At 33.9% G+C, this 11,460-nt stretch overlaps 1 protein-coding gene across 2 annotated transcripts; it reads right to left on the reverse strand.

Annotated features, from left to right (window-relative positions):
• Positions 1-6,147: 6,147 nt before the first annotated feature.
• Positions 6,148-9,924, reverse strand: LOC112503778 (granule-bound starch synthase 1, chloroplastic/amyloplastic). Of its 2 annotated transcripts, XM_025107778.1 has the most exons (14): positions 9,492-9,924; positions 9,290-9,370; positions 9,117-9,215; positions 8,935-9,024; positions 8,770-8,833; positions 8,587-8,687; positions 8,388-8,497; positions 8,060-8,303; positions 7,774-7,950; positions 7,483-7,674; positions 7,289-7,375; positions 7,032-7,160; positions 6,841-6,962; positions 6,148-6,362 (listed from the first exon to the last, which is right to left on the reverse strand). In XM_025107778.1, exons 1-13 carry the CDS (start codon positions 9,828-9,830, stop codon positions 6,846-6,848), a joined length of 1,830 nt encoding a protein of 609 aa, XP_024963546.1. In that variant the 5' UTR covers positions 9,831-9,924; the 3' UTR covers positions 6,148-6,362; positions 6,841-6,845. The 2 variants fall into 2 exon arrangements, with proteins under 2 accessions (XP_024963546.1, XP_024963545.1); XM_025107777.1 differs by lacking the exon at positions 6,148-6,362 and having other exon boundaries at positions 6,604-6,962.
• Between the last annotated feature and the right edge of the window lie 1,536 nt (positions 9,925-11,460).

Raw genomic sequence — 11,460 nt, forward strand, 5'->3', positions numbered from 1 at the left:
TATTCTTCAAACCTTTCTCTAGATTTTATGATGTTAGATCAGTAGATATTAGTTTTGTACATACAATCTTTACATTTTCTGTTGTTGTAATCATCTGTTTTGAATTCGTATAATAAATCATTTACATATTGTGAAAAATAACATGGTATCAGAGCCTTGCGCTCATCTCTGTGTTTATTTTCGCTTTCCTTTATCTGGTTTGATACATGACTGGTAGGATTCGTATATGCTTGTCGCTCTTCATGCCATTGACATTGAATCCATCCACGATATCGATGTTTCTTTTCAAATTCTGTTTTTCCAGATATGAATGATTGGGTTTGTACCTGTCCTTTAGACGGTCCCCATTCAAGATCTGGTCCCTTTCATTCCTTGTTTTTTCTTTTAAGATCTGTGTCCTTATTCCAGATATGATTATAATGAATGTTCATCTTTCGTTAATAATGTCTAAGGATCTGAGTCCTTTTTTCCAGATCTGATTATAATGCTTGCCTATTTCTCGGTTCTTATATTTTTGTTGACGATCTGCGTTCCTACTTCCAGATCTACTTGTAATATTGTTGAGGATCTGTGTCCCTTCATCCAGATCCACTTAAAATGTTGTGTATCTTCTTCTATTCTGTTTGTTACAGCAGATCTGTTCTGTATGTTCTAGATCGGTTATCCTTTGTAAATGATATATGTGTTCTTTGTTTGTTCATAGATGCATATTTCTTCTTTACTGTCTTCTCAGATCTGGTTATTTTACAGATCACCGTTGATTGTTTTTTTGTTGAAATGATCGACTGGATTGATCCGCTCATAGATCTTTTTGGTCTATTTTGATCTCCATTTCGTGATCTCTTGTATATCATTGCTGCCTGTTATACCTTGATAATCAAGATCTGTTTTATCTAAGATCTGGCATTACTTGCTACGCTAACTTTTTCTATATGTTCAGGTACATCCTGGAGCTTTACTCTGATAAGTAGCTTTATCCTTTAGTATCTTTTATTTGTACTGCTTGGTATATCTGTTTGTATCCTTTAATTCCATTAAAGGATCTTATGGTAAGGCCGCTGTTTCTTTTTTGTGTGTTCTCTCCTTGTTGTTTTTTTTGGGATAAGAAACTGTCTTGTTGGCTTGACCTAGCACATTAAAGTGTTTTAGGAATCCTGCCTTTAAGCATTTCAGTTTCTGTTTTCGTGTGTGTTTGTTTCGGATGGAGTCTCCTATCGTTGTCACTAGTACGTCAAGGACAGTGGAATCTAAAGTCATAAAATTAGACTTTGGAGACCCACTGTACTTGCACCCTAGTGATACTAGTGGAGCGTTTATCTTATCCTTCAAACTTAATGGGACTGAGAAATATCGTGTTTGGTCTTGTGCTATGACATTAGCCCTTGAAACTAAAAATAAAATAGGCTTTATTGACGGCTCTTGTCCTCGTCCTGAAAATGATCCCATTCTAGAAAAACAATGGGATAGATGTAATTCCGTTGTCCTCTCATGGATCTTAAGTTCCATGACAGAGGACTTATTTCTTGGACAAGTTTTCTCAAAAATGTCCTCTCAGGTTTGGGAGGAACTAAGAGAAACTTATGATAAGGTGGATGGATCGGTTACTTTTAACTTGTATCAGAAAATAAATTCCTTAAGCCAAAACAATTTGTCTGTCTCAGAATATTACCATAAGTTGAACTCCTATTGGAAGCAATTTGATGTTCTCGTAAAACTTCCATCCTGTACTTGCAATGCTTCACATGATTTTCTAGAACATAGTCAACTCATTAAACTAATGCAGTTTCTTATGGGTCTTGATGACGTTTATCAGCCTATTAGAAGCAATATTTTAACTAGAGACCCCCTCCCTTCAGTTAAAACTGCTTTTTCTCTTGTATCTAGGGAGGAATCTCATAGAGGTGTTAATTCTAGTCAAAATCGTACTAAAACACAAAATTCTGCTTTTTTAAGCAAAGGTTTTGAAAATAGAAGGAGACCTGGAAGAACCCCTAAAAATCTTGTTTGCAAACATTGTGGTGTATCTGGTCATACAATTGAACGTTGTTTTAAACTGATAGGCTTTCCTAAAGATTTTCCAAATCGATCCAAACCCTCAAACCCTAATCTTAGATCGACTTCTGTAAATGCTTCTACATCTGATTCTACTTTGTCTAAGTCTTCCTTTAGCTTTTCAGAGGATCAGGTTGCTAAGATTTTGAACTTGATTAATCAAACCACTACCTCCACCTCAGACGGAGCATCTGCCAATATGGCAGGTACGTTTGAAAAATCCCAGTCTGGTTGGATAATAGATTCCGGAGCTAATCAGCATATGACTTCTTGTTCCTTAAATCTAGAAAATGTTGTTGATGTTACTGATCTAAATCTTAAGGTCACTCACCCTAATGGGACTAAAGCTAGAATAAATGAGATTGGAAATTTAAAATTATCCAATAATGTGGTTTTATTTGATGTGCTTGTGGTCCCTGAATTCAATGTTAATCTTCTGTCTGTTCACAAATTAGCCAGAGACAATAAAGTTTCTATAAGGTTTGATGAAACAAAATGTTATGTTCAGGATTATCTGCAGAAGAACATTGTGGGGACTGGTAGCCAGAATGGAGGGCTATATTTTTTTTACCAAAGTTTTAACAGTAATGTTTCTCTTTCTTCCAACATGATTTGCTTTGTTTCTTCCCATCTATGGCATAATCGTCTTGGTCACCCCGCTAATCAAGTTCTGTCTGTTCTAAATAAAAGACTCAAAATTGGAAATGATGTCAGTGGTCCTTGTGAGATTTGCCATAAGGCAAAACAAACAAGAGAGAAATTTGTTTCTAGTGTTTATAAATCTAAAGGTCTAGGTGAAATCATTCATCTAGATGTATGGGGTCCCTATCATGTCCAGAGTAGAGAAAGATATAGATATTTCTTGACTGTCGTGGATGATTTCACTCGTGCATTATGGGTTTATCTTTTAAAAAATAAACATGAAGTTGGTGAGTATATTAAAATTTTTTGTACTTTTTTATTTACTCAGTTTGGAAAAGTTGTTAAAATTTTTAGGAGTGATAATGGGACTGAGTTTGTCAATCAAAAGTTAAACAATTTCTTTGAAACTAAAGGAATAATTCATCAGACTTCATGTGTGTATACACCCCAACAAAATGGGGTGGTTGAGCGTAAGCACAGACACTTACTTAATGTTGCTCGGGCTCTAATGTTTCAGGGTGGAGTCCCGCTCAATATGTGGAGTGAGTGTGTGTTAACTACTACGTATCTGATAAATAGAACTCCATTTTCTCTGCTGAATGGTAAGAGTCCATATGATTTAGTTTATGGATTTCAGCCGGTTCTTACTCATCTTCGTAATTTTGGGTGTCTCTATTTTGTCCATATACCTAACGTAACTGATAAATTTTTACCCAAATCTGAAAAATGTGTTATGTTGGGTTATGCCAATTCAAAAAAGGGTTATAGACTTTATAGTCTAGAGTCCAAGAAAGTTATTTTTTCCAGAGATGTGAAATTTTATGAAAACATTTTTCCTTTTAAGATGGGTAATGAAAAGACTGATCGTGCTATGGATAAAGATCTTAATGTTCTAAATTTCTTTGACATTGTGTCTGATCCTTCTATTAACTTTGACGTTGTGGGACCCAATGATGAGGATAGTGGACCTCATGTGGATAAAACAAATAGGGAATCTGATTATAGGGATAGCAGCCGTAGTGAACTAGGTGGCCTATCCAGAACTGAAGATGATCAGTTACTAGGCAGCTCTGAAAATCAAGGTAATCAAGATCTTCTTCCTATACAAGATGATCTTAATAGAGCTACCAGTTGGCAGCCCTTAGGGAGCCCTGGGGCGGTTGCCAGTTTGCCTCATGGCGTAAGTCCTTCTGTTGAATCTATTGATGAAACGATAGGTCATATCTCTGAGGGTGTTAATTCCCAAACTCAATCTCTTAGAAGAGTTTCTAGACCAAGTAACTTTCCTAGAAAATATGATTATTTTGTGATAGAAGAGAAGGTCAAGTATGGTATAGAAAGGGTAGTCAATTATTCTTGCTTGTCGTCTGAAAATCTTTGTTTTTTTTCAAATTTGAATAAATCTGTTGAGCCAAAAACGTTTAGTGAAGCCTATAGTGACCATAATTGGATTAATGCAATGAATGAAGAAATGGAAGCTTTGCATAGGAATGGAACATTGTACATCACTGAGTTACCTAATAATAGAAAAGCCATTGGTTGTAAATGGGTGTATAAGATTAAATATAAATCTAATGGTGAAATTGAACGATATAAGGCCAGATTAGTTGCTAAGGGTTATAGTCAAAGAGAGGGTATTGACTATGAAGAGACCTTCTCTCCCGTAGTGAAAATGGTTACCGTTAGATGTATTATTGCTCTAGCAGTTCAATTTAAATGGCCTTTATATCAGTTAGATGTTAACAATGCTTTTTTATATGGTGACTTAGTAGAGGATGTTTACATGACCCTTCCTGAGGGATATTATAGTACTAATGATAAACGTGTATGTAAGTTAGTTAAATCTCTATATAGATTAAAACAAGCTCCACGTCAGTGGTATGCTAAACTTTCATCATGTTTAACTGAAAATGGGTTTGTGCAAAGCATTAGCGATTATTCCTTGTTTACCAAGCATGTCAACTCTGCGTTTCTTGTCCTTCTTGTGTATGTGGACAATATTGTTATTACTGGCAATTCTGAGAGTGAGATAAGTGTATTTAAAGAATATTTAAAAGGAAAGTTTTTTTATCAAGGATCTGGGAAAATTAAAGTTTTTTTTTGGGAATTGAAATTCTAGATTGTAATGGTGGTGTTTGCATGTCCCAAAGAAAGTACTGCTTAGAATTGTTAAATGATTTTGGCTATTTAGGTTGTAAACCTTCAAGTACCCCTATGGACGTAAATTCAGTTATCTCTGATTCAGATAATTCTAAAGACTCTCTTTTACCAGATTGTTCTGGGTATCAACGATTAATAGGTAGGCTGATTTATCTTTTAAGCACTAGACTAGATATAGCATTTGCTGTTCACTGTTTAAGTCAATATATGCATGCTCCGAGACAGTCACACTTAAATCTTGCATTAAGAATTCTCAGGTATCTCAAACATTCACCTGGAAAAGGAATCAGTCTTACAAGGTCAGATTCTTTTTTCTTAACTGCTTATGTAGACGCTGATTGGGGTAAGTGTCTTTTGTCTAGACGGTCTGTAACAGGTTTTTGCGTATTTCTTGGAAATTCTTTAATATCATGGAAAAGTAAGAAACAGAACACTGTTTCTCGCTCTTCCGCCGAGTCAGAATACAGAGCAATGGCGTCTGTATCCTGTGAGATTGTATGGGTTTTAAAGATTTTATCTGATTTAGATGTTAACAGTCTCATTCCTGTCAGTTTATTCTGTGATAATAAATCTGCCATTCAAATCGCTAATAACCCTGTTTTTCATGAGAAAACTAAGCATATTGAGATAGACGTCCATTATATAAGGGAAAAAATAAGTAGAGGAGTGCTAAAAATTGTCAAGGTTCCTTCCTCTGAACAAACAACAGATATTCTAACCAAAGCTCTCAGTATTAATCAACACAGTTACCTATGTTCAAAGTTAAAATTAGTTGATCTCTTTAAAGGTCAAGATTGAGGGCGGGTGTTAAAATGTCTATATTCAAATCATCCAATCTTGACAACTAACTATACTTTGAATGTTTTATTTGTTATTGATTCAACAGACTTGGGTAGAATCTGTCAATAAAGAAAAGATAAAGTTGCTGTCTAAGAAAAGGGGCACGCCTCACTTATTGGAGAACTTGGAGGGTAGCGGAGCAAATTATGTGAAAGTTTGAGGAGCAAACCTGGAAAATAAAATTGATATATAAAGATTGCACAACCGGCTATAGCTCACATCACTATTCATTTTATCAAAATCTTCTAAAGAAATACACAAGGAATCTTCTCTCTTCCTCCCCACAGATATGTTAACAATTTTCTTTTCGCATCATATTGAGTTGGTATTCTTCAAACCTTTCTCTAGATTTTATGATGTTAGATCAGTAGATATTAGTTTTGTACATACAATCTTTACATTTTCTGTTGTTGTAATCATCTGTTTTGAATTCGTATGATAAATCATTTACATATTGTGAAAAATAACAGATACATCTTTTCACTTAACTTTGTTAAATAAAAGGACATTTTGGTTTCTAACCAATTAATTATAAAGCATTAATTTTAAGACAACAATTAGGTGGTGCCACATGTCCACCTTCCTTTCCTCGTCTCCATTGAACATTCATCTCCATCTTGGGCGAACATTAAGCTCATATTTGGCAACCAGCTCCTACCTATGCACATCTAAAACAAAAAAACAAATCTAAAATATGGAAATGGAAATGGCTTCAACTTAATTTGTTTTTAGACATTAATTTGATGATTGATAAACACTTTGGGTTGTAAAAGTAAGTAGTGTAACTGAAGTATCAAGTGAAGTTAATAGATATCTTAATTAACTATTAAGATATAATTTAATAATAAGTGAAATAATTTTCTAATTGAATAAAATTATTAAATAAAACAATGTAGAAAGTCAAATAAATGAAACAAAGTTTTAGTTTAATTACAGAGTGTGTTTAAATTAAGAATACATACATACATACATACATGATAGATGTAGATAGCAAAAATAGGGATATTGAAAAGACATAACATGAAAACACAATTATCATATTACCATCCATCTACTTAATTAAAACTTAATCTTGTTGGGCAAGGCAATGAAGGATGCTTATTAATTTAATTAAATATCTATATAATATAATATGTATTTAATTACTCTAATCAAGGTGTAGCCACGTTTTCCTTGGCTTGAGGAGCAATCTCTTCACCATCAATCCCAGCTTCACTGCCTTCAACCCCCAAACTCAGAAGAGCCTCCTCCCACTTCTTGGCAGGTTTCTGATCATTAACAGCTTCAATAATTAATTATCTATATTCACTTTCATTTCAACTAATTAATTAACCTACCTTCCAGGAAAGTTCTTGAGCCATACAGTTTTGAACCATTTCTGAAAAAGCTGGAGTACCATATACTGCCAGTGCTCTGGTAACAGTCCTCGCAATTGCACTTACATCTGCTGGATCAACTGTTTCACACTGTATGCATCTAATTCATCTTAATCTATAGTTTCCAATTCTAGCTCATGCATATATTATTAAATCAAACACAACAACATTAATATGTATGATATATGATATATGATATATGATATTGTTGTTGTTACCTCAACGTTAAAAGCTCCCATTTGAAATCCTGTATATCCTTCTTTCACCGTGTCAACCAACCCTCCAGTTGACGCAACAATAGGCACCTACCATTCCAAATTAAAACACAAATATATAGTTAACTTAACAATCATACATATGATTAATGGTGTGTGTGTGTATATATATATAAAGTATTAGAGTTGTTAATTACACATCCATAAGGCATTGCTTGCAACTGTATCAGACCACATGGTTCAAATCTACTAGGCACTATTATGAAATCAGCTCCAGCTATAATCATATGAGCCAGTTTCACATTGAATTTGGCTACTCCTCTAGCCTTAAGCGGGTATTCTGTCTCTAAATCATCCAGCTGCTTCTCCATTGCCTTTTTCCCTGTCCCCTAGTTAAATTAAACAATCACTTAACATATATCTATATATTTCACATATTAACAAATTATAAGGTATTATTATTAATTACCAACAATATATTAACTCACAAGAACTATTATCTGGACGTTACTGCCTATGAATTCAGGGATGGCTGCAGCAAGAATATCTGAACCCTTTTGTTCTTCAAGTCTGCCTATAAATCCTATCACTGGGATCTTCTTATCCACCGGCAATCCAACTTCTGCTTGGAGGGCTTCTTTTATAAGCGGTTTTGCACTCATTACCTATACATACACATATTATATATATATATATATATATATATATATATAATAACATCAACATATTTATCATATCCCTATTCAGTTATTAAGGTAATATATTCATTCTTACAGTGGTAGCATCAAATTTGACACTGGTATATTTATCAGTCATGGGGTTCCATTCTTGGACATCCATCCCATTCACAATCCCATGGACACATGTTTTGCGGAGGATATTATCCAACTCCACTCCTTTGTCTGGCCCAGAAACAAGCTCTTGAGCATAGTAAGGGCTAACAGTTAAGATCTTGTGTGATTCCAGTATTCCTCCTTTCATCCAATTAATCTTCCTTCCCTTTACCGGTTTGTCATATCTGCACAGCTACATGTAACCGTTACACACAAACAAACAAACTTCCAACTAGCTAGATTGTAAATTACAAACATTAATTAATTACCCATCAATGAAATCAAAAGAGCTTTTGAACTCATCTGGAAGATTGAGTAGTGCAAAGTCTGAAAAAGCAAATCTGCCTTGGTAAGCTATGTTGTGGATACAGTAAGCAACCTGCACATATAATAATATAAGTAAAAATTGGCATTAATGGCTTCATCTCCTAATTAATTTGTATAAATAAGGTATAAATGGGATCTTACTTTAGCACTAATATACATTCCTCTGGATTGATACATGCTTTTCAAGTAGCATGGAATGAGTGCAGTATGCCAGTCATTGGCAATGAAGACAACATCTTCCCCTGCACCAAAACATCATATATATTTTTATCAATTTTTATTGTTTGTAAATCAAAGTCTCATGGATATATGGATCATATATACCGTATGGCCCTGAGAAATATTCACTGCTATTAAGGTTCAACACCCTTGGGGCTTCCAAAGCGGCCTGAAATTCATCATATATTTAATTAATTAATTAATTATACAGGAGGATTATTGTACATTTAGGATCATGCAAACATGGGAATTGAATTAAATAAGTTAAACCTGGCATAGTAAGCTGAATCTAAGCTGATTGTCCTGGTAGTCTATTCCAGCAATGGGTCCATAAATTTTTGAAGTGGTCTTTCCCCAAACCTGAAGTCCATAAATTTCATCAACTAACTTAAAAAAATATCTGCTAGCTAGTGTTTGATGAACAAAGAGAGAGTATGGAAATGAAAAAGGACCTTCTCCAGGAACATGGGGTGATCAACAAACACCCTGTCAACACCTCTCTTATAACAGTGGAAGAATCGCACTTTTTCAGTCCTGTCTCCAGCCTTGAGCTAGATACATATGTATGTATATATATATCAATTCCAAAATTTTGATGAAATGAATGAACCTACACCAATTATACCTCAAGTTCTACTTCAGTATCCCATGCATCCTTGTATTGATCGTAACGAGGTGATACTGTCATTACACGATGCCCATTTGCCTAACATACAGATTCATAACAACTAAGTTTAAAAAAAAGAGACAATATATATGTATATATATATATATATATATATATATAATATAAAGTAACAACATATGATGAGTGAAAAAGAACATACAGCCATAGCAGGAGGGAGACCACCTAATACATCACCAAGTCCACCGGTTTTGCTCCATGGACCTACTTCTGCTCCCACAAATACCAAATTCATCCCACACACGATCCCTTTTCTTGAAATCCCTTTTCTTGATTTCCCATTTCTTGATTTCCCATTTGCTGAATTCCCATTTAATGCCCCAATCACCCTTGCACTATAAACAACTCTAACTCCTTGATGCTGCCTCTTCCCAACACTTAAGCCACTGGCTTTAACCTCTCTTCTGTTGACAGATATTGCTACTCCATTGTTGGCACCTGAGCTTCTTGTCACAAAATTCCATCTACTTGCAGTTGCCATCTATGGAACTTCTTTAATTTCGTAGCTCTCTAAATCAAAACAATTTTTGATTCAAGAAACTGTAAGGCATTAATAATTCAATTCACAAAAACAAGGCCAAAGGAAGGGAGGATTTCTACCCTCTGTGAACCGACCGGAGGCAGCAAGCGTTGCAACCGAGAACGAAGGAGAGAGAATTTATAATAAATTTGAAGTATTAAAGATGTGGTTAATATGAAATTCACGTGGGCTACGTGCCAAAATGCAAACAAACACCAAAGTATTTTGTGTTTATGGTTGTTGGATTTAGTTACCATACATCCCTGTTCATGGCTTGCAACTATTCTGACCCGAACGAATATCCAAGATAAGCGTATGGGAATATAAACGAAAATTATTGCAACTTGTTGTCTGGACAAAGGTTTTTTCACCCTGAATTTTAGTCGCAATGTAAAAGGATAATTCCTTCACCGTTTCATTGATCATCAACAAGAATATATAAATATATATATATATATATATATATATATATATATATATATATATATATATATATATATATATAAAGTCAATCGAGAGGTATTCTAGGCTAAATCTATGACAAGTATACGAAGTCAATTGAGAGGTATTCTAGGCCAAATATATGAAAAGTGGAGACTGCCTATTACTATTATTAATCATAAAAGATACATAATAATCTATGGAATATCTATACATACATATCTATATTATATATAAGCACCTAAAACTTTTAGATGTTAAATTTAAGAGGTACCATCGTCTATGCATCATGTACAAGTTTTGAAGCTAAACATCCCTCATGAAACTTTTACGTCCCAAAGACTAGCAACGTACCCGCACACAACGTTGCGCAAATCATTTTGATTATGAAGCCGACAAACTGAAATGATAATATTGTTTCAAATTTTGTTTTATTTTCCGTCCCTTTCAATGCTAATTTTATAGTTTATTGTGATTTTAAATCATAAATCAGATGATTTATAAATTCAAAGTTAAAATGTTCCAATGGTCAAAGATTTTGAAATAATGTGTTTAACCCAAAGTATTTGTTGTTCTTGTCTTTTGAAGATCAACTTATGTATTAATTGGTGGTTTATAGTTAAAGGATGATGGGTCTTTTCAACAGTATGTCTCTTCAATTTTCTTGATCATAACATTATATAACATATGTGTATATATAATATTACCATTCTCAGTATAATTCCACCGTACTAATCTTCCGCTATGAAGTAATCCTAGTTGAACTTGGGTGTGTATGAATATTTTCAAGAACATAATATATTGTTTCTTGATAGCACTTATGTCAAAACTAAAATAGAGAAGAAGATATTGAGAAATAAAAGGATGAAGAGATGGAGATATGAGGAGTTGGAGAAAATAAATCAATTGCAACAAACAATAAGGGCAATGTTTATCAAGAAGTTGAATAATTGAGAGGTTAAACTTAAGTTGGATGTGAAATGACCAAAAAATCCCATTTATTATGAAACATACAATTTGTCTATAGGGACATAAAAGTCTTTAACTTAATTAGTATTTTAAAAACTAAAAAAAAGAGAAAAAAATTAAAAGAACTCCTAGCCTTTATAAGAAATGTCATATATAATGGTTTCTTCTTTAGTATATATAT

The sequence above is a fragment of the Cynara cardunculus genome, unplaced genomic scaffold (genome assembly GCF_001531365.2).
Source record: "Cynara cardunculus var. scolymus isolate 2C unplaced genomic scaffold, CcrdV1 Un_Scaffold_3804, whole genome shotgun sequence".
In the NCBI taxonomy this organism is placed as follows: domain Eukaryota; kingdom Viridiplantae; phylum Streptophyta; class Magnoliopsida; order Asterales; family Asteraceae; genus Cynara; species Cynara cardunculus.